This window comes from Porites lutea, chromosome 5 (genome assembly GCF_958299795.1).
Source record: "Porites lutea chromosome 5, jaPorLute2.1, whole genome shotgun sequence".
Classification (NCBI taxonomy): domain Eukaryota; kingdom Metazoa; phylum Cnidaria; class Anthozoa; order Scleractinia; family Poritidae; genus Porites; species Porites lutea.
In genome coordinates this window covers 35952779-35976988 of record NC_133205.1, presented here as the reverse complement: position 1 = coordinate 35976988, position 24210 = coordinate 35952779, and the positions used below count along the sequence as shown (strand labels likewise).

General features: G+C 39.7%; 2 protein-coding genes across 2 annotated transcripts in view; one reads left to right on the top strand and one right to left on the bottom strand.

The window, feature by feature from the left end:
* Positions 1-1903: 1903 nt before the first annotated feature.
* On the top strand, positions 1904-13654 carry LOC140937384 (protein SET-like). The gene is made up of 7 exons (XM_073386939.1): positions 1904-2245; positions 4278-4400; positions 5101-5214; positions 6103-6267; positions 7200-7277; positions 9572-9808; positions 11406-13654. The coding sequence occupies exons 1-7, from the start codon at positions 1994-1996 to the stop codon at positions 11538-11540; spliced, it is 1104 nt and encodes a 367-aa protein (XP_073243040.1). The 5' UTR covers positions 1904-1993; the 3' UTR covers positions 11541-13654.
* A 1570-nt stretch (positions 13655-15224) lies between these two features.
* LOC140938307 (kinesin-like protein unc-104) overlaps positions 15225-24210 on the bottom strand; it is a 40122-nt gene continuing 31136 nt past the window's right edge. The window contains exons 43-54 of the mRNA XM_073387802.1: positions 23918-24000; positions 23769-23810; positions 23315-23373; positions 22822-22967; positions 21698-21940; positions 21513-21563; positions 20565-20668; positions 19772-19844; positions 19394-19441; positions 17743-17802; positions 17419-17543; positions 15225-16924 (exon numbers count right to left, since the gene is read on the bottom strand). Of these exons, the coding sequence (XP_073243903.1) occupies positions 16885-16924; positions 17419-17543; positions 17743-17802; positions 19394-19441; positions 19772-19844; positions 20565-20668; positions 21513-21563; positions 21698-21940; positions 22822-22967; positions 23315-23373; positions 23769-23810; positions 23918-24000 (1074 nt within the window). The 3' untranslated portion in view covers positions 15225-16884. The remainder of the gene's footprint in view (positions 16925-17418; positions 17544-17742; positions 17803-19393; positions 19442-19771; positions 19845-20564; positions 20669-21512; positions 21564-21697; positions 21941-22821; positions 22968-23314; positions 23374-23768; positions 23811-23917; positions 24001-24210) is intronic.

Below are 24210 nucleotides of genomic sequence, written 5' to 3'. Positions count from 1 at the left end.
GAGAGTATACCGGTTGATTTCTACTAACACAATACACTGCATAGATCAGTAGATTACGCTGTATTTTTAAGCATTCGTCGTTTATCTATGAGAAACGTCTTTGAGTTTACAGGGAACGGGAAAAGAAAGGGGATGGGCACACATCACAGAGGGTCTCAATGGGGTTAACCGATAGGCGTAAAACGGCAAAAAATTTAGTCGATAGCCGTAAAAATTGAAAAATTTTAACCGTTAGCCGTAAATAGGGTAAAAAAAAGTTAACCGTAAAAGAAATTGTTCCTAGATTTGCTACTTTTAAGGAAGGTACTAAACTCACTTATGGTTGCGTTTTTTATTTCGCCGCTAGTGTGGCTCCGTACGCACGTTTGGTAAAGCGCCTTTTAGGTAAAGACCAAGACGCATTTCCATTTCCGCCGTTCTCTCGGGGAACTAATTTTTTTTTTCCATACCGAAAGTGTGGCTTCTTGCTGGGGATTAATATTTGCGATTTTCAGGAGGTCGTGCCCTCGAAACACTAGTGAAACAACACGAAGAGATCTCACTGTTTGTAAAACAAGTTGCCGATAAACAACATTTCCCTGTTTTTCTCTGAAGCTACGGTAGACATTGCCATGCCTAGTCCCTGCACGGCGTCTTCCCACGCAATTTCGGTCAAGGCATTTCGCTGACGAACTCGCTCGGACCACGTGACCCGAAACGCATTAGCCGCGCGAAATAATAAGGCCTACGGACAAGACAAAACGGCTGACAGTGGTTCCGTACAGTCCTTCGCTATCATTAAAAACACTGGACACGGGAATTTTGTTATTGGTCGTTTTCACACTAGAGCTAGAAACGGATTATCCGTCTGAGACTAGCCTGTGTACAGTCGCCCCCTTCCCGACAGATACCCCCTCTCCGATTTTTTTTCTGAGGGGAAGGGGCGGTTGTACACAGGCTATCTGGAACGGATAATCCCATCTTCAAACTGTCCGTCGAAGTTGAAGGATAAAGTCAGGTGGATTGTTCATGCAAAATTAAAACTATTCCATTTTCAAATTAAGACGTATTACCTATCTGACGCGAATCATCAAACGGATAACCCGTCTCACACGAATAATCCGTCTTTAGTGTGAAAACGGCATTTCTGTTGTAATGAATGTCGCGCCCCGGCCTTGAGTTAGGCGTTCGCGTGTATGCTTTGCTTTTTCACACAGATTATTTTTAAATTGACTGTTGACATTTTTATGTGTAAAATAATATTAGAAGTGGAATGCTTCATAAAAAGTATGATCTATCAAATGTATATGTTTATTTCATATCCCGAGATGATCCTAAGACCTTTATTTTGCTTTATAAGATACAAAAAATACAGGTTAATAAATATTTAACATTTTGAAACAAAAGAAGTTAATTTTTAACTTTTTTGTTAACCGTAACTGAAAAAATTTTGCCGATAGCCGTAAAAGAGCCAAAATTTTAGCCGATAACCGTAAATGCCACCACCCCATTGAGACCCTCATCACAGGGACACCAGCAGTTCACGGGCAGTTGACAGTAGCAATAAATTGACTTATTTGGCATAGAACAACTTAGAGTATCTTTCCTACCCGTTTGATGACATGCCAGCAACAAGGCTAGTGCAGCATAAAGCCAGAAGTAGAGATAGCATAGGGTCAAGGGATTGTGCACGTCAACCGGTTTCTCCAGCTTGGCCCTGGAAGTAGGAACATTCTGTCATTGTCTATGCAAAGTAATTAATTTTAGTGATTTTGAGGACTTTTCCATGTACAACTAGAAAAATAAATTTGATTATGTTACCCCCTCCCCGCACATAAACAGATTTTGTTCTCTTGAAAGAGAGATCGAGAACAAAGAAAAGACCGCCAAAACTCTTTTACAGTACTATTTGTCAGCGGACACCTCCAATCGCAAAGAAGAACGCGGGCATCTCCGAACTGAAGAAAGTTCGAAAACTTGGAGAGAGCTTGGAGGGATAGCCGTGTATTTTATCATGTCTAATCCAAGTGTAACTCCCAACAAGATCAGGAAAGTTGACGCAGTTGACGGAGCACAAAACTCCCACACGGATCAACATGAAATTTTAGAAGAAATCAACGCGGTGCAGAATCAAATAGATGCACTAAATGAGCAGGCATCCGAGGAGATTTTGAAGGTTGAACAGAAATACAACCGACTTCGAAAACCTTACTTTCAGCAGAGAACAGACCTTACAAGACGGATTCCCCACTTCTGGATGACGGTCGTATCCTTTTGTTTTAATTTGCACTTAAGCTTGTAAGTGAGTGCTTAATCTGCGCTTTGGCTTGTTACAGGGTAAGTTTGTTTTTTAGCGTCTAGGGGTGAATTAGGATGATTTTTATTTAATCTTATTTAATATTATTGGACTGCACTGTTCTTTTATGAACAACTGTTTTATTAGAGAAAATTGGAACATTATTTAATTTTCCTTTCATTACAGATTAATTTTGGGGAAAGATCCTTTGTAGTGTTGACTTGCTTACCAGGTGAACAATACCATGCCAGTGCGCGGGTCTAGTTATATTTTTACTCATGAAGTAACGCAACAAGTAGTCTGATGTTTGAGATAAGATATTTTTGAGTTGATCACTTACTCATATTATAACTAAGGTACCAATGGACTTAACAGTCACTTTAAAAAAATAGTATGAAAAGGGAGAGAAGTTTTAACCAGTAGGTTATAATTTCCAGAGAAATTTGATTATTTTCTCTTCATAATCGATCGGGCCAACCACATTTTGCAACTGATGAGCAGTGAGGAAAAATAACTGCGACCGTTTCCAAATCTGTATTAAGTCATGATAATCCAAGTTAATATTTCCAGGTATTAAGTTTTAGATGTGCGAAATTAGCTAAAACAAGAAAGTGTTGTGAGCTTTCGGGAGCGATGTTTTAGCAACAAAACAAAATGGAGGTGATCGATCAACGGTGATATATTACTAGTACCCAGACTTCCTAGTCCACTCGCTTGTGTGTGTAACAGAAGAAAATTTATTCAGAGGAATAAAAAGCACTGAAAAATGCCTGTAAAAGAAATCAAATTAGCACCAATTGATATTAAATCTGTAGGAGAATTTCATTTCCGTCTGTAGCTAAAAATGTTATTTCTAAGATAACTTGGGGAAGGGGTATCTTTATTTACTGCATCAGTGACCACGAAACATTTCATTTCACATATTTTTGCCTGTAGCACCTCCTTGCTTTAACAAATTGTGGACAATGTTATCCAGTTGGTAATGTTATCGGGGTTGCCAAGAAAAGGTTAGGGAATTTGGCAGAGAAAATTGATTTGTTAAAGCAGGACATATAGAAACCTTATCAAAGTCAAACAGATTTTATATAGCATGGAATGTGATTGGTTGACCTTCCGAATAAATGTCATTATACATGTCATTGGAACATTTTCACAAACCCCTTTGCACATATAACATTAGAACAGAGAAGGTAACATTACTGAATTTCATTGCTTACAAGTAGTACTTCATGTAAAATGACATGATTTATATACCAAAATGATTTCTTTCCTTCTTTTTTCTATATTGTAGAGCTATGAGTATTTTTACAGTGGAAAAATATCTAGGGGTTGAAAAAGTTACTGTTTTTATTTAAAACTATTAAAAAATAAATAAATAATTGTTCTCACTGAAAAGTTTGGGTATCTGCTGTGTCTAGCCATCAAGCCATTGTGCCATGAAAGTAGAGTTTGCAGTCTATTAGTGTTAATTTTTTAAAAAACTTAAACTTTATTTTGGTTGACACATTTGTTGTTCGGATTAGTTTCTTCGTGGCAACCATGCTATTATAGTTGATGTGGTTATTTACACTAAATAAAAAGGAAAAATGTGGAAGATAAATGCAGCTTCTGATAAACATCAATTTTTGAATACAGTTTTTAGGAGCTCCTTTAAGAGTAGCCAAAAAGATATGAAGCTGATGTTATGAGAAGTTAACACCAAGGCCAAATATTAAACTTTTCATGAGAGGAGCCAAACTGGACTTATAAAGTTCATGAAAGTCAAGTTCAGTTATAAGTTTTTCTGAATGAGGTTTAGATCAACCAAACCGTTGTTTCATTCTGCTCAGGTGATGATGTCTAATTAGTTTGACCCAACAGACGAACTTAACTTATTTTAGGTCGACCCAAAGTACAATTTGGTTCATCTTATGAATAGTTAAACATTTAGCCTAAGTTATCTGAATTCTGAATTTAAAAACAAAAAATAGAAGAATTTCATTGACTTGACTTTGGTGCACAGTTTATAAATCATCCGCAGCTGCAGGTGTTGATTGATGAAGAAGATGAAGAAGCATTACAGTACATGACATTTCTAGAAGTTGAAGAGTTTGAGGACATCAAATCAGGATACAGAATAAAGTTTGTAAGTTCCCTGGTTGTCTCTTTCAGTGACAAGAGATTTCAAAATTACTAGATGTTATGAAAAAGTGAAATTAATATTGTGTAAATTGTACAAATAATACTTTATAAAAGAAGGGAGCAGATAACATCTTCAGTCATGTTAACAAGCCAAGTGGTGCTATCTAAATGTTATGTGGCATAAGATTGTAATTCTGTACATTTGGCATTAACACTGCATTCAATCACAAAGACTGTTTACCCCCTTTATTATCAGCACATTTTCATTCAAAAATTGCATGAGTTTAACAAATTAATAAGTTACATAATCATTTATGAGAGGTTTTTTACCTAATTGTTCCACTAAGCCTGTAAGTTAGGTACATATACTCATAGAATGTGGCAGAAAGGTTGATGTCATAAAGAGATTCAGAAAAACAGAGTTACAGCAAAGGAAAAATGTCATATTCGAATTGACAATTTCTTAAATCAAGAAATTTCTCCAGTAAAAAAGGACCACATGGACTGCATGAGGAAAGTATGAATTCCATGGTACATGTACACTTTTCCAAAAAATACATTGTAAGTGACAAAATGTTGGAAACAGACAAAAACAAGAAAATGAACACAGTGATGATGATGCAAAGACCACACCTCTGTATTCCATCTCCCCCCTAAAAGAACATTAAAAGACCTAATTTTTCATAATTTGTTTTTTGTTGAAGGGCTTCACAGAAAATCCATATTTTACAAATGAAGTGCTATACAAGGAATTTATTCTCAATGAAAATGGTGATCAGTCTTCCTTGGCTACGCCTATCAAGTGGAAAGGGGGCATGGTAAGATAAGATTGGCTAATTACCCATGAGGTTTTCTGACCTAGAAATGATTATGTCTGTTTATGTCTGTACATATCATAGTGGGGAAAAAGGAGCAATGAGGTCAGTTGCAATGAAAGGCAAAGTATTTTCCTTTCATTGCTTTCATCAATCTAATAAGGTCAATTCAAATGAAAAATCTATCATTATCACGACACAGTATGATCAAGTGGTTGGGGCAGTCATCAACATGAAGACTGGTAGTCACTAGTCAGTCCTGCATGCTGTTACAATTGCATTTAGTCAATTCACAGTAATCTGGAGTTCAGTTTCAGCCATGATCTTATGTTAAGTAGCCAAGTGAGTTTTTTGTAAAACAGAAAACAGATTAAAATCTAGGAAAGTTTGTCATCTGTGCCTTGTGCTCAATGGTGAGAATTTGGGTTGTCTTGAGTTAAAGCACTTCATTTATTAAGCTTTATTTTGTTAGTGTAGTTCTGTAAATTTTTCCATTAAACCGGGAAAACTGTGAACATCAGAAATAATTCTGGAATGTTATTTTGTTGCAAGAAACAAGCCAATTGGGCGTAAGAAACTAAAGCGTAAGTAAGAAAGGTAATTAGTTTGCCGTTTTGTGGCTTGTTCGCATGTCCTGATCTTTGCTGTGGTTGGTTTTAACACAATAAACATTCCTGAAATATTTCAAAAGTTCACGGTTTTGCTGGTTTGATTGTAAAGTAGACATATCATAAAGCATACTTTCCACTGGGAAATCTGGATTTGGATTTTCCTCAGAACAGATTTCAGTTTTCCAACCAGAACACAAAATTTGAAAGCAGATTTTACTGCATTGAAGTAGTTCAGTTGCTTTCATCGTATTATTAATTTGTTTGTTATGTTTCTATACAGGACCTAACTCAGCGGTACAGTCAGCAGAACATGTTAAAGGGAAGAAAACGAGGTCATCAAGAGCCACAAAGCTTCTTCTGCTGGTTTACAGAGCAGGAGGCTGGGGATGAGTTGGGAGAAGTTATAAAAGATGACATTTGGCCAAACCCTATCCAGTATTTTTTGGTAGGGTTTGTTTTGTTATTAGTGAGCTCTGGTATTAAAATCAGTCACAACATTGTTGACACCAAGTGATTCATTCTGTCAACTTTGTGAAACATCGCCAACCAGGTGTACATGTATCAATAATAATATTATTCCACCTTTCCTTTGTGGTGAAAACATGATAATGTATTCGCATTTGTCAAGAGAATGTTGTGGCTGTCTCATCCAGCCCTGTCTCAAAATCTCTGAAAAAATGTTAAGACGCTGACAAGATAATGCTCAGATCATTAAACAGACTGAGGCCTTATCATCATTTGGTTTTAGTTGTTAAGTTTTGAGCCAGAGTTTATGGTGGTTTAATTAAGACTAGACAAAGAAATACTGGCCAGTTAAATTTTTTTTTTTTTAATCTAGTTTTACAGGCTTTGTTTATTATTTGCCTGTCAGGCAACAGTCACTTTGATGTTGATGTGATGTTTTCTCATCTAACTATTGGTGTTCATTTAGTGACTCAGTGATTTTGTTACCTCTGCATCCTGCGTCCCTGATGCATAAAGATTCCGAAAGATGCAAAATAACTCATAACGTGCATCCCATAGGACGCAAAGAATGATCGACTGATTGAAAGATTTTTTTTGGTACAATATCCTGTTCATGTGATTTCTTCGATCAGTAAACTGTAAATAAAGAGTTTTAGCGTCTGTCTCCAGATCAACTGTCTGGTTACAGAGACGCCTAACCATCTTCAATTTAGGACTCCCTGTTTTTTTGTACTGAGGCTCATTGGTTATGGACAGGGACTCATGATTTTTCACAAGATGAGTCCCAGGACTCACCATAACTATTTGTAACAAAATCACTGGTGGCTACTTTAAGATGATCGAGTTAGGAATGAACTCATCAGACACAAATCATAATGAATAACATCTTTCACTATCAAAACTTCTTTTTAGGGTCATTCAACAAGTGTACTTCAGGAAGATAATGAAGAAGATGAAGAAGATGTTGATGAAGATGAATCTGAGGATCAGGTGGGTCTGTACACTTAAAGGTTTTCATGTAGTACAAACCACAGAATTCTAGTCATAAGCTTGCCTGGATTTAAGGCACTGCCTCCCCCCAACCCCCGGCAATACACCTTATAAATCCTTGAAAATATTTTGCTGTTTCTGATTGGTTCCAATCCCCCAATTAATTCTTCACAACCAGCTGGTGCTTACCATGTTTGGAAAATGTAGGCAATGACCCTTTGACCATTTGATGGTACCTGTTTAATATTGTTACCAGCCTTGTTTCCAGGGGTCACTTTAATAAAACTTTACATGTGTAGCTGTTGTTTTCAGACCCTATAACAATGGCTTAACATGTAGATAACACTTGTAAAAGTTTTAAATTGACCCTAGGCAATAACCACTTCAGTTGTGCAAGGGTTCAGATCACAGTAGTCTAAACTAAAGAAAAATTGCCTTCATGGCTATTCAAAGACAAAATACCCTTATTTCTAGCTAAAACTGAATGCAAAAAAAATTGCTTGATTGGTGTTATCAATCTACTTTTTAAGGCATTTCAGTATGCATAATTCAAGATGCATTCTTTTCAATGTGCATAATTCTTCAAATTATACTCAGCCTCAATGGTGGCAAATTTAGTTTTTGTTCTTTTCTCTTCATGAAAATTGGCTCCCATTGTCTCATTTTGAAAGGAAAAAAGTTTTTTTGAATTCTGTGAATATAAATGCAGTAAAGAGGTCTGATTTACATTTATTTAATATGGAAAAAAAGTCATATCGCCACCGTTTTGGAATCTACATGCAAACAAAAGATATTCCACTTTTAGCTCCCTACCCCACCCCTGCTTATAAGCCCAACCCCCCCCCCTGTAGTACACTCCAGACATTATCCCTTCTGTTACACTTTTGTCTTGTAGTCATTATCACTGACAGAGCAAGTAAAATGTGGAGCAGTGTCAGTTTATGTGTCAGTTAGAGCTTCAAGTTATGGCTAGAAATAAAACTTTAAACATTGTATTGTAAGAAGTTACACTGTTAGCTCATTTTGATGTTCATATGAGGTTTCAAAATTCAAACCAGTAGAGGGGAAAAAGGCTGTCTCTCCATATGCCCCCCCCCCCCCCCCCACCTCTGTACTGTTTAATCATGTTGTGTGCCTGTCTTCCATACAGTGTGAGAGGTAATGGATGGGTCACCAGAATTTACTAGCGCTAGGAGCTCTCTCATCTAGAAGCTGGCTGCCAATATTGGAAGCTCTCGTAAATTGTAAAAAAAGAAATGTTAATTGTAATTTGTTTACCCATGAAACACTTAAAACTCGTTTAAATGTGCTTGTGCGTTCCAGACAGAATTGGAATTGGGAATTATTGGTTAGGAGAAAACCGGAATACCCGGAGAAAAATCTCTCGGAGCAGGGGCGAGAGTCAACAACAAACTTAACCCAGATATGGCGTCGACGCCGTGATTTCAACCCGAGTCACTCACCACTGTGCCACCCATGCTCCCCTGAATCCCCTTTGGATGTCTCCTGTTAATGGGTTCTGGTGACTCACATACTGCTGGGAATGACCCTGTGATGGATCAGCATTATTGAGACCTTTAAATTCGAGGACAAAAACGATTAAGAGGACGAGATTTTAACTTAGTGTTTCGCCCAGTGGCGGATCGAGGGGAGGGGCCCGGGGGGCCCGGGCCCCCCTATTTTTAGACCAAACTGACAGAAAATTTGAGACCGCCCTCCCCTTATCTCAGGGTCTGGATGACCCCTCCCCCCCTCTTATCTGAAGGTCAGGATCCGCCACAGTCGCCTATTCAAAAAACAAATCGACGCCCCTCAAAGCTTTATTGTATTTTTTTTTCACCAGAAAAGTTAGCACGGTTATTTTTTATTAAAGGAGGTTAAGCCCTCTCCCGAGCGCCAAATGATAAAAGTTTTAATATTTGATTACTTGTTTCTTCTACTACGACATTCTCGCTAAAACCCGCAGCAGAATGGCGACGACTATTACGTTTTCCCGCCAAAATGACGCTGGTTCACACGCGTGCACTACTTATTAGTATTCAGAAAATCTCCTGTTCGTAGTCGTCTTCGTCTCAGAATCTAAAGGTATTGTGGGTATTCCTACTCTCCTAGCTAAGAAGAAGTGGCAATATTCAAAATTGCTCTCTACTGCAGAAACTGGGTTAGTCTGAGTATGCCTGGCTTTTGTGGCTATACTAGTACGTAGGATAACAATGGAAAGAGAAAATGCTTTTTGATGGCATTACTGCCATCTTTGAAAACAACTGACCAACATTGTCTGCATCAACCATCAGGATGATGTGGTGGTAGTAGATGAAGGAGAAGAGGATGATGAAGGTGATGAAGAAGAAGGAGTTGAGGATGAGGAGGAGGACGAGGAAGAGGAGGAGGAAGAAGAAGAAGTGGTGGTAGAAGAAGGAGAGGAAGAAGATTTGGCAGAGGGAGATGAGGGGGAAACACCAGTCGTGTATGAAATGGATGAAGAAGACGAGGAACCAGAAGATGGTGATGATGAAGAAGGGGAACCAGGGGTAAGAGTAGGGCATGAACATTGTAAAGCCCCGTGCAAACGGACACAACATTGTTGGATGTTACATGTTGCGCCCGTTGGCACACCAGTTGCATGTTGACGCATGTTGTTGCGTATTTTTGGGAGTTGTTGCGCAAAGTTTGAAACCAGTCAAACCTATGAGCCAACGACTCCCAACATTTCTTTTGTTCCCATTCCTTGTTCGCCGAAGCGTAGCGCAACAATGTTGGATCTGTTCGTACAGCTCTTCCATTGTTGGGGCCACGCACACGCATTCTACATTGTCTCCAAAATCTTATCGGTTATATCCTTCCCACGATGCACTGCAGATCCCAACTTTTTTTGGAGTTGTGGGCGAACAACGTTGCGTCCGGGCATTTGCACGGGCTTAATGAACAAAATATTGTGATACTGAGCTATCAAGCCAACTAGCAGTTGGTCATTTTTGAACGGTTCGTAATTTACCCGTAGGTGAAGTTGTGAAAGTGACTATATAAAATTGGATACATTTAAACTGCCTGAGATTGATATAACATGTAAAAGACTTCGAAGGACTTTGTGAAAGCCGAAATTGAGTCCGGCTGCTTATAAAAATCAACCCTTTCAATCTCTTTTAACCAGGTCAGGTTTTGAAAAACATTTAATTTACGTGGCTATTTCGCAGGGAGTTAATTCACTATGGGGCGAACTCAATTTCTTACGGGACTTACTAGTAGAGGGCTAACTCGCTATGGAGCGAAACCATTGGCTTTTGTTGCGTGAGGTCTCTAACCAACCCCCACGCCCCTCGACGGTGGCCAATGAGTTTACGGTGGTTCCGCCTACGTCCTGTTTGCCAGTGTCGTAATCGTTTCGCTAACATGTTACCTACCTTATTAACTCAGTTGATGTAACCGAATATTTTCGCTTCTGTTCTCCTCCGACGCAACAGCTTTTTTTTCTTTAGAAACGAACTTCTTCAGTAGTTTATTGTAGCCAACGTTAGCGCAACTCCGTTCGTATACAATTGTGTAAACTAAAGTATTCAAATGACGAGAAGTTCATATGAAAAGCACGTGCAGTTCTAATTTAGAACAAAAGACATTGGAAAGTGAGGCTTTCATGACGCACTACCCAAACCTAAATATTATGGTATTTTTGAGGGAGACACGTGACCGCTGACCCATCGATGGCGCTTATCTGGCTCCGGTGGTTCCCATCTAGTGCCTTTATTATCTATTATTATACATTGTACTCACTCTGTCTTCTCATTGGCTAAGAGCCTACGTTTAATTTTGGAAATTAGCGTAACCTACAGATTAGTTAGTTATCTGCTAGGAGATTAGCGATAGATTAGCGACTGATCTGTATGTTGCGTGCGCGATGCATGATTTCCAAGAGGAATGTCAAACTGTTAGGGTGCGATGCTGTGTTTGTTTTTTTTTCTTCGGTTTTAGTGATATCCGGTATAATCAAGGTTTCGGTAAGTGTTATCAGCCTCGGCCTTCGGCACGGTCTCGACCTTGATTATTCCGGATATCACAAAACCGAGTCTAATAATTGTTTATTGTTGAGCGAGATTCAAATTTAGCAACTACAACATCTTGTGTTTTTCAAAGGAGGAAGTTCTTCTGGAGGGCGAGGAGGAGGATGACGAGGAAGATGAAGGAGTTGAACAGGAGGAAGACGAAGAAGACGAGGGAGACGAAGGCGATGAGGTTGAACCGGAAGAAGGAGACACACCAGCGAATTAAAACAAAAGCATTTTTAGATTTCTGTATTTAATATATCTTATAGGAAGCTCGTTGCTTTCGCTCACTGTCCAATCATCTTCACCTTTTTTGCTAGCGCTTATTGGCTAGTGCTGGTTCTTTTGATTTGCTTTGGTTTGTTTCCAAGGTAACGTGCCACTCTATTTTATAAAAAACCTATTTTTATACATGCTTAGCAAGTCATTTGACTTTGCGTTACTTCTCTTGCGTGACCTCAGTGCTGTTTGTAGTCCGGAGTCATGCTAAAGTATTCATGAAAGACCGAGTCACTGATACAGTATTTCTATGATTTCCAAACATTAAAACTGGCCTAAATTCAGTCTTGCTGTAGCCACACACATTTCTGTTTTGCAAACATTTGACCGCTGTCCCATAGTATTGGTTGTAGACTGGAGAGTCGTCATCAGCCAAAAAGGGAGCTCTACGCTTGAAAAAATAGCCAGCTATTGATACATGCAGTAATATTTGGCCCCCGTCGTAGCCCAAGGTTTTGCAGACAGGCTTGGACAGACCCTGAAAATTTAAGGCATGAATTCCTTCATGGAATCTTGTTTTTAAGTAAGTGTGCGCTGTATCACTATTTGGATACTTTTTGTAATTAGTTAGAGTCACGTTATGTGCCTGTTCAAGTAAACTACAGTTAAGCGCTCATTACATGTACAAAGTACGTCTCAAGCCTTCCAACTTGCGAGAAAACTCCATTTGAAAATTGCGAGAGACTTTAGGTCACGCGCGGGGCGGGACACGCGTCTTACTCGCGCGTGCCCTTCTACTATTGCGATTTTCAAAGCGCAGGTTAACAAGGTACAGCCATGACGCGTATCATGTAAATCAAACTTGCGATTGTCGTCGGTTTGTTTTACACGGTACGATTCGGGTTATAGGTTAATTGTGAGCACAACGCATGCCACAGAGTACCTGTTGAATGTAATCTGTGTGCTAATTATCGAAGAGGTGAACTGGTAGAGGCGTATGTCTTTGGTAACAGTAGCCTGTTCCAGGCATTCATATAAGGAGGGGATGGGGTAGGGCCGGAACGTCGCGAATATAGAACTATACGCCTGAAACAGGTTGTATTTACAAGTGTGTTTTTTTCTCACTTCTGATTTGGAAAATGAACTTTTAAAATGGCTGCAGTTTCTTTCCTGGTTTGTCTTTTTGTTGTTGTTTTTATTGCTCTTAGATTTTTCGGAATTTTTTTCAGATATTTTGGGCTGTTTTCCTGAGTGTTAAGAGATTAACAATGTAATGTAAAATCCGTGCAGTGTGTGGATTGTACAAAATAAATTGTGCGGAAGCTCGTTTTAATTCTCTTCCGAGTGAGTACCTGTTCCTCCACACTGTTCTCTGCCTTTCTTATTGTACTGATAAGAAACATTTGTTGACACATAGGACTTACGGTTAGTGATCATTTGCTTTATTCTCATGAATTTTATATTTGATTAGTGGTTCTACTGTAGGAAGAAATTCTATTCTGGTCATTGTTAGGCCTTAAAGAGTCCATCCTGTAAAATTGTATCTTATCACTGTATTATATCTAGTTCACCTCTGTAAGACTTATGCCTGGTGTTCACCAGCAGCATAACCGCAAGTGTAAGCATAAGAGTCTGGCGTCTAGTGAAATAGCGTACAGACGCAAACGCGACAAAGACAAGGACAAATTTTGCCCTTTTGCTGGAATTTATGCTTGCTTCTGGGCAGCGTTCACAGCGAAATAAGGATTTTTTGAGCTTGCGTTTGCGTCGCAAGTCCAGACTCGTACCCAGTGGTCACATTTATTTTCGCAAAGGAAGATGGAAAAGAAAATTGACGCGCACAAAGGGCTTCCTTCCCTTGATGCACCGCGATCTCACTAAATCCTTTCCGTTAATAAGCAGCGCGAATACTGGTCAGAGTTTATCGCTAGTCAACTCGTATGGCATTATAATAAGTCCTGATTTCAATGATGTAATTCTCGTATACTTTCAGTGTGAGCTGCTGGTATTTCAATCTACAGCTTTTGTCGTCGCCAGTGTAAATGGTATCATTCAAGCATCACATGATTGTTCTAACTTATTGTATACCACAAAGTGATTTAAATAAATAAGTAAAACGTATTCTGTTGTGAGGTAACTGCGTTAAAACCACTGACTGCAAGAGCCACAGAACTACCACTGAATAAGGTGCCTTTTGTTAACAAGTAATTGATAGACTCGATCTGTCCGGTTTTTGGCAGCAGGAGCCAAAATTTGGTTCTTCTCAATTTTAATGAAATAATTACCTATCAAGAGCAGATTGAAAAGACGACAGGGGACTGCTAACCCGACTCGTTGGGCGAATCGCAGTCGGAATCGTATTACATGTGATGGGGGGATGGCTCTCAGAATAAAGGCATTTGAATCGATACGGAAAAGCAACAAGATAGTAGTGTCCACCCCAGTATTTAGAGGTGATCAGACGATGAAATTTCCCTATGCACCATGAAAAGTCATGTCTCCATCTCTAAATCTGTTGCACTCCATCTTGGTCACACAAAAAAAGCGATTTTGTTAATGTACGGCGTTTTGTTAATACATGATTGCACTCTGTGTCTAGCCTGCATCGCAGACGAAATTTGACTTCGGTTAGTAACGTCTGCGAAGCAGCGCTGTGATTTTTGTTCTGGGCCCCCAACGGTCTCAACCAATTACCGGAATTGCGTTTCGAATTTCTCTTCATCCTTATTGGCCAATCGACAATGGCCTTTTTAACAGGCCAATCATGGCGCGTACTCAGATTCTGGTGCACAGGTTGGGGTTCAGAACAAGGATTTCGCCGCTGTTTCGCAGATAGCTTCCCACGAGAACGTTTTTAGGGGAGCTCGTATTTCGTCCCTCCCAACAAACGCCTGCTCAACCGAGGACAACTTTCCTTTCCTAAGGCTTAGCCAATCACATTGTACTTTCCAAATCCTGGAAAGCTGACCTTGACCGCAGGTTGACCTGATATTACTCGATCTGCATGAAACACTGGGACAGCTTTATGACCTCTAATAAATGTTAGACTCAGAGCAGCAAAAGTAAGATTTAGTCAGATTTTAGAATACTCCGTACATTGCATAACCTTAGCGAAGAAAGGAAAAGAAAGGTAAACGGTAATTCTAGGGTCACGTTTTTACACTACCACGAGCTTATGAGTCGTGTTTAGCCTGTCAACGCTTTATTTCAAAGCTGTTGATTGGTAACTTACCAGGCGAATAACATAATGAGAAAGGAATGTTGTTATCGGTTAAGCAGCGTTTGTGGGGAGGACGAAATACGATCTCCCCAAAAACGCCTGCGGGGGAAGCTATTTCGCTGAAAAAGTTAACAAGAGTTTAGTTTCGTCAGTGACGCATGCTACACTGTGTCAAGTATTAGCTTTACACAAACATTATACACATTATCGTGTCTCCCTGAAGGTGCTGTATGAAGTCCGAAAAAGAACAGTCTAGTACTTGCTTAACACAAGCTGTCATATGGGTAATGTTGGGTATGATAATGCCGCCAAGGGCGATCAGAGCTCATGGTTCAAGACACTCCTCTGCGCACGAGTTTGAAATGATAATTATTAGCTTAACAGAACGCAAAGAAATGTAGAAAGACATCACTTTAACGATCTTCAATTTTAACTAACTGTTGACAATAACTGCAGCCACAAAATGATTCTTTAGATCTTATCTTTTCGTTTTTTTTTTTCCTTTCAAAAAAATAAGAACATACTAGAAAGCATCACGCAGAAAAAAAAACACAGGTTTATAAGCTCTTTCAAGTATAAGTATTAAGGTCTCGGTAAGCGTTATCAGCCTTAGCCTTCGGCCCCGATCATAATTATTAAGAATGAAAACTATTTACAGACACCGACGTAAACACACTCTATCTTCTTAATACCTTTTTTATCAAAAAAAACTCATTGAATAATTGGTTGTAGGTACGACGCTTCCTCCTATAAGCCGAATAATGTGCTTATAAAACTCATTTATTACTTAAAATACAGGTCAGTTATCCAATAGCCACCTCCTAATTGAGGAAGTTTTGTTTATGAAAAGGCATCCATCCCTAATTAACACTAAAAATTGACCAGTGATGCAATATTCATGTCTAATAATACTTGAGAAAGTTTTAGTTCTAAATAATGATTTATACCTATTATGTACATTATGATCAATAAACTCAATTCAGCCGACCTGTTGGGGAATATTAAAATACAAATAATTGTTCCAACAAATATTGCAAATTTTCTTCAATAACTCGTTACCCCAAAAGCTACCCCAAAATATGATCTTCAACCTTTGAAGTTACTGTCTGGTTTCATTTGAAAATATAAATGAGTTCACTAACGGGTTATTCATCAACGAAAAATTGTACAAAAAAGCCATATAGACTGACTATCACTTCTCCAAACATTGTTCCATAAATGGCCGCTTTTGAGCGAATGTCGCAATAGGTTTGCCTAGTCCCTTGGCTCATTATCCCGCGCGGCCAATGCGTTTCACGAATAACGTAATAACGCAGGAAGGATTGTATCAAAACAAGGTCAACTCCAGCCTCGTTTCCACCTATAACTGTAAAATGAACTATTGTCCTGAGTCAGCAAAAAGTAAAAGGGGCAAGCGACAAATTGTGTCTCGACAGTTACAAATGTGCGAGGAACAATGCATGGAGATATGCAGCAACAAAATTGGAAATTTTTCACTATTACCTAAGTAATCTATTAGATCGATTGTTATAAATAATTTGTTATTATTTTATTGTAAAACATGAACGCTTTTAATCGATCCCATTCTGAAGGATAACAAACTCGCACAGAAATGGTGAATTAACTCATAAATACCGCGTATGATCAAATGGATGTAAAATGAATCCATATCAATTATAAAGCATAAGGTAATATATTAATCTAACCTTGCAGGTTTTCAAATTTTGAAATTCAACATTAATTCAAATTCAGACCCTGTGGTCAGTACGCAGAATAAGCCACTTCCGATTAAAATTAGTGTTATTTGCATAAGAATAAAAAAATCATTTTCATAGCAAAGGTTTTGCACTTAACCTCGTCTTAAAACAGAGGCTTGGGGGAACTCGGTAATGGCCTATTACACGAATTCATCACAGCACTTTACAATACACAGTACAGTCAGTCAGTCCTCTTTAAGACAAACTGACATGTCCGAATAAAAGAGTTCTCCGCATTACAAAGTTTTAAAAACGAAGAACAACAGAAGCTAACTCCAGTTGCCCGTTTTAGGGAAGTGTCTGTCGTAAAGAGGCGGTGACTGAATTCATCACTGGCCACCTGAATCTATTGAAGCATCTCCCTGGCGCCCCTTTCACTTGTGTGCGCCCTGTTTTAAGCTGCCTTTTCTGGACCTGTCATAAAAAGTTAAACAAATAGACAGTTGTTAAAAAGTGTAGACAGCATTTAATAGCGAAGCTCTAGCAGGAGGCCCTTGCTCCTGGCTTCAGGCGTAAAAATCAAGTTTGACAATCTGAACTGACATCCTAACACTCAAACATTCAAAACGCGCCGCATCATCGTGGAGGTGTGGAGCCTTACTCGACGAGTAATTCGATTGTTTGTAAATAACTACGACATTTATCCCGGAGTTCTACACAGACGCTATTTGAGTGGTCACGCAACGCTTCTCCAGGAACGTTGCGAGACGCAGGAGACGAGGGGTGGCTCCAAGAGCCCATGAGAAACGCCACGGGGGCTCATGGGTCCTGAAAAGGCTTAATTGGGTTAATGGCCCTCTCTCCGTGGAGGCTGGTGTATGTGAGTAAAAGCGATTTGCATGCAAAAATAAGTACACATGGCTGTGGAAATCCTCTTCTAAAAGCGAAATTTTCAGTGTTCTACCCACCTCATGCTGCCGACTAACAACGGATTCAGTGCGTACAACCAGTCATATGTATCCTCTTCTTTCTCCGTTGTTGTTCGGACAAGGAATCTGCACTGTCTAGTACGGATTGAGAAAACACTGAACGTCTGTAACAAAACAAACACACCAAGTTATTCTTAACTATAACAAAAGAAAGGAATTGAAATCTTTACAACTTTCACTCCCAGAAGTGGGCAAATTCAAAATTAATCTACTTATTAATTTAATCTCAAACTTAAAGTTACATCGACATTTCAGGCTTCCATAGTTGACTGAAGGGAAGATAAAAGTACATAGATTCCTCACCACAAAATATTCTGGACATTCCACTTTGGAAAACTTGAGATTAACTAAGAACTGTTCAACCTGAAAGTAACAACAACAACAGAAATAGAACGTAATTACAATGGATTTTTGACCAGAGGCATGATAACGGTTTCTTGAGGCACCTTTTTCATACACAATTAGATGGCTGGCAAGACGGCAATACGGAAATAGCCCTATCCGATATGGTTTTCGAGCCAGAGCAACTGCTATCCGGCATAGTCGCGTGAACATAGCGTTAGGGCCTGTTTACATGGAGGTGGGGGACCCCAGGAAGGTGAGGTGAAATGTGGCGAGTCACCCCACCTACCAGGTAAACGTGATCAAATTAAAATGAGAAATTATATGGACAGGTGGATTACCCCACTTAAGCGGGTTACCTCAACTACCTGGAGTCCCCCACCTCCATGTAAATAAGACCTTAGATTATAATTAAAGCCAATAACTTTGTACGTGCAGCACGTTTTTTTGGTACATCTCTTCGCCGTCGTTGCACGACCACGTCGTGAAACTGCCTAATTTTCACGTTTTCTTGAGGACTACAAAACAAGACTACGATTTTCTAATCCTTTATTTTTTACATACAGTGCTTTAGAATTCAACCCCAGAAAAGTCACCAACATTTGACATATTGAACCACATGGAATAAGAGAGATGAATTTTGAAACGGCAATTAAAAAGAGGCGTTGGTGTCAAATCCCCCTAATAGGGAGCTTTCGCAACGAGAACCGGGCAAAAATGCAATAGGTTTGATTAGCAAAACAACAACTTTACACACGTACATCATACTTTTTTGTACATTTCTTTACCGCCACTGCAGGACTACGAAGTGAAAACGCCTAATTTCACGTTTAAAGGAAAATTTAAACAAGCGACGATGATTTTTCTTTTTCTTTCTAAACTTGAGTGAGGTCCCCAAGAAATCAACTCCAGGGAAATTCACCTACATTCGACATTTTCAGCGAATTGGAATAAACGCGACAAAGTGTGAAAAAACGGGGATTCATTTTAAAAGAGACGGTATCTCTGCCGTCGCCGTCGCCGTCGTCGTTGCTAAAGCTCCCTAATAGAGAGTGGACTGCGACCACAGCAAAAACGTCACTTACATGAAGTGAATTTGCGCAAATTTTTCCTCGATTATTTCTACTCGCTCATTTGGTCAAATATCGGCAAATTTTCCTGAAATTACATTCTAAAGAGCTGTGTACAAGTTCACGATGAAAAAGAAAAATTCGTCGTAAACGTCGCATTTAGTTAGGACGTTTCACATTGTAATCGTGCAGCGACGGCAAAGAAATGTACAAAAACGTGTGGTAAACGTGTAGAGTTGTTGTTTTACAACTAAACCTATCGCTTTTCTGTTGTTTTCGTTGACCCCGCGTCGTCACGTTGCTTAAGTTGTCTAATATGAGAAAGACAAGAAAGCAAAATTAACCCTCAGCAACAAAGGAACCCAGAAGACGTACTCTTCCCACTTTGTTGGTTGGAGTTTGCAACAAGAACGTTTGGACGCTCACCCATTTCAGACCTAAATACGACATTTTAACCTCAGTCCACCCATTTTAAAACATGTAGTTGCCTTGCAATTTCGCCGTTTATCAGATCAAAATAACAATAAAAATCGTTTACCTACCGGATCACCTTCCTGACGGTAAAGTAGGACGTAAGGCTTTCTAACAACCTACAACAATAAAAATTGAAGTGAAATTTTATTTCCCCAGATATCAATGTTGCACGAAAAAGAGCCCAAACAACGAGGGAGATAAAATTAGTAATTAGTCTCCTAAGCGACCAGTCAATGAGATATTTGACAGAAACCGGAGCCATACAAGCAGCCAACACTCGCGGGGAATGGTGCACTGTTACCCTCTCACGTTATAGATTTGCAGGTTAGAAAATTTTGGCGAGAAACTGTTTTATTGTTAGATTTCATGCGACCTCAGAATGGCCAGTGAGAGCACGCTGTTGGGGTAATCTCCGGCAAAGAATTAAAGCAAAATACTGTACTCACAACATAGCATTTGCTCCACTTGCTGCTGCAGTCGTCCATAATATGAAGATAACCTCGTTTGCTTATTACTGGGCTGTGGAGATAATGGAAGCAGTTAGTCTCAGGCCTAGGCGAAACGTCGAATTTTTCATAAGACGAACGAAACGCTAAGTTGGGTCCACCTAAATTAAGTTAAGATCGTCTGTTGCGTCTGATGTCGAACTTTGGACTCGTCGAACCAATCAACTGAATCAGATCAGTGATAATTTTCTCCCGAACGGGGCTAAATATACATGACCGGTTTTAGGTCATTTTTCGACAACACAGAAGGTTAACTTGGAAAAAGTTGGCCCAATTTTTTCAAGCTGTACTCCGTTTCCATCCTGGCCATCGAAAGCCAGAAATATCACTTATAGTTGAGGCATATCCGTAGAATAAATCTAAATAAGACGGAACTATTATTTTATGACTATATTTGATTCCAATAGAGAGGGGAAGTGTGACGTCTTATTATCATAGTAGCAAAATTTCTGGATCCCAAAAAAACCTTTCTTGACAGAGACGACCATTTGCATTGTCAAACGATGGAAGAAAAGTATGGGCTACCATTTTTCGTTTTTTTTTTTTTTTCTGTCATATTTGCAGGACCACGGTTTGTGAAGATCTAGGAATTTTGCTACCATGGCAACATGACGTAACGACTTCTCCTCTTTATGTGTTTTAGGGTTTTAAATTTTAATTTACAAAAACAAACAAACAAACAAAAAAATATTGTGACATAGCGCCATTAATACTGGTGTAAATGTTCTCTTACTTCTTTCTCACATGAGTTACTTCCGGCACGAAGAATTCCACATGGCCTTCCGCCTCTTTGTCAGTCTTTTGGTTCAAACCATCCTCGGACGATGGAGTAGGATTCTAAATAAAGGAGAAGAAATATAAGGAACACGTGCATCACATGGCATGGAACAGAAGTTCAGTGCTAACAACTGAGAGCGTCGTAAAGTCAAAACAAATCTGATCAAACAAGCTAATCACAACTAACATACTGGCGCAGACAATGAACAAGTTAGTGAGTGAAATTGAGATGACAACAATAAGACGTCGCGTCTTCATACGTTCATGTAATAAATCTGCAAAAACTCGGACGTCAAAATAGAGCGCGCACTGGGCGCCGTTATCAGTCCCTTTATGACGGAGCTTCATGGGCGGATTTAGGGGTGGTGCCAAGGGATCGCGGCCACCCCTTTCGGAACTTTCTTGATCCGCCCCTGAGCTTACTGTGGCCTAGCCGAATCAGGACACGTGAAGTCTTGACAGAAGCAGAGGCAGGAGACTGGACCACCAGGCGAACCTTCCCTGCTCTTTTCCAACAGCAATGTGGGTTGTTTTAACCCCCTTTCTAATTAACAAACGGAAGAAGGATGAAGGAGATAAGGCCACTGGTTACATGAAACTGCCGACACAATGACGAGATCATCTGAACAGAGACAAGATCTTAATCACTGCCACCAGGGTCTTGCCTTCGGTTGGGTCCGGCCGGGGTTTTTGAACCGGGCCTCCTACTCAACAAACCCACGCTCAACCATTTGAGCTAACCGGGCGGCGGTCAAATCAGTCGAGTGTAATCAAATCCCACTACGGATCGAGGACCAGTGCGGGACCATAATTAGTTGTCGAGATTGTGTAATAGCTGAAGTCAAGTCAAATATTTCCATTCATTATTACTTGCCGGTGAAATACCGGGCAACGTCATACTCACTAAAGGTTTAGGCTCACTAAAATCCCTCTCCCAAGTCAGGAGATGAAGACACTAAAACAAAACAAAACAAAACAAAACAGTCTATGACAGTGAATTCAAAGTAAGGACAAGGAACTCGTCGGTAGAGACTGCACGAAGACAACAAAATGAAGTAAAATAATAAACGTACGTAAATGTATACTTACCTTATTTAGTAACTTCTCCTTGACTTTCTCCGGGTTAACATCTCTTGTAAAACGCAGAGGCTTCCCGGCTGGAAGTGACGCAACAGAGAGAAACGAGGAGGAAAGGGAAATAGAACCCATACTACTACGGCTGGAGTAGGTACTGTCATCAGAGAAAATGCCCGGATCTACCACAACCGTGTCGGGGCGGTCAGAGGACATCAGCTTGTCACCAAGAGACAGAATATGACGAGCTTTAGCCACCTTTAACAAACAAAACTTCCAGGTTATAGCGTATCATTAAAATAAACAAATAATTAGTATTAGTAAAATCCAACTAGTGGTCTATTATCAATGCTGCGTTCTGACTGGTTGAGCTACTACTAGGCTATATGTTATAGCCCACTAGTAGCGAAAAGCGCCGGCTTTGAAAAAAAACTAAAACAATTATTCCTCTCGCCCTCATGGCCTCTGAGTCAATAGCCCATTCGGCCTTCGGCCTCATGGGCTATTGACTCAGAGCCCATTCGGGCTCAAGGAATAATTGTTAAGTATACACAGGAGATGCTGGGACGAAATTATTCAAAATGGCGGCCACCCTGCAAGGGGGTTGGGATCATAGGATGCAGCACGTGTAGGAATATGAGAGGGAAGAATAAAATTGAAGAAAGCAAGAGTGCGATTTTTTTTTATTAAGAAAAAGGGTTGAATTTTAACGGGCTTTGGAAAGACAACATGGGTAAAATTTATGGAAAATAAGATTGAAAAACATAAAGGGTTGATAATGGTTCCAACATCCGTTTTTAAGTTTTAATCCCCCTCGCCCGTGACAAGGAAGAAGGTGTCGGATTTCAAACACCCTAACACACAATGAAGATACAGAGACCACAGGGTCCAAGTCCAGCCCTGACCGCTAGCTGGATTTGATCTCGATAGTCTCGCGCGTGTTCAAATTCTCGGTGACGCTTGTAAAATAGCCAACTGGTTCGCCTCCTACCATTTGGGATTCTTAACCATGTTATGGTCCATTTGAATTGTTTGTTTTATTATCCATGAAAAGCCTCATAAGGCGAGGAGATAATTAAGTTATAATTACATATTGCTAGTTAATTAAATTATATTTATATTAATACTATAATCTATACCTCCTGTACTCGTTCAAGCTTGTCCAACTGTATCTGATGCTCTTCAATCAGTGAAGTACCCCTTGGTCGCCATTCTCCAAGGTTCTCTTCTCCTCGCACGTAAATACCGGACGTGTCCTTCACTATTCTCCTCTTTGTCCTCATAACTGAAAAACGAAATATTCAAATTGTTTATCAGGAAAAAGCGTCACAAGCTATCGAAGACCAAACAACAAATAACTTTACTGCTACAAAAAAAAAACAAGTTATTATCATACAACCATTTTTTTTCTGCCATGGACATCATGACGCAACTTAAATATTCGTCGGTCTTAACACTTCATGTGTAAATCTCAGTCAACATCCTCAAAAAAGCGTTTTGTTTTGTCTAGTTTTACATAGTAGGTAAGCTCAAGTCAAAACCTTTTTATGGTCGACGATAAGTTATCAAGAAAAGATTAACTTCATTACAACTGATAGTCTGAAGAATGAGCATGCTCGGAATCATACTTACGCTGGCCATGTTCATCAGCGGGATGAAGAACAAGCTCAAATATATCACTGAGTTTATCACTAAAGAATAAAGGAAAACAAATAAACAAAGTAAAACTGTTCAAAAATTCATCGCCCAAAGCATTCCCATGGTACAATTCGACACAACACCAACCCAGTCTCCAGCATCAAAATGGCCAATTATCACTCTTTCATTACAAACGCATAACTGACTCAGTAGAATAGGTCCTCGAGAGGGGAGCGCGCGAGAAAGGTCGAGCTCGCAAATGGAATTCCTCCGCAAAAAGGATAATTCGGTGCACCCTACACTACTTCGGTGCACCCTGCACTACTCATGCGCAACTCCCTCAGGGTCATCGCTCCAATTTTGCTCTGAACCTACTGGTAATTTCACTTCGTACAGTGCAAACTAGAAACTGGAAGTCTAAAATTGCTACAAAAGTATGGTTACTCACTTTTCGGGACGCCTTGACGAGCTAAAGATACCCCAGGCGGACCTGCAAAGAAGTAATAATATAGAATCTTATCAGCTGAATATGTCACAACGTCATTAAGGAATGGCATTTTTCAAGGGACACGTTTTCCAACTCATCTGCAGCCTTACCTGGGGGTTGTCTTGGAGTCCCTACCGAATACGGAAAGCGCAATGTCCTTGGTAATGCAACACGTTTGGCAACAGTTATCTAGCTACAAAGTGAAAAGATTTATGGTCACGCTAAAGGATGAACTAGCATTTGTTTGATCGAGGATGACAATTCGTACTTCAGAATTCAACAACAGGGATGATCAGGAGGGAGGGCCATCTCTATTGATTTCATGTGTTTGTCTATGACTTATTCATCACTGCCAGTGTGACATCACGTACTAACGGGCGAGAGCTTGAGGTCGCTGGCGCAA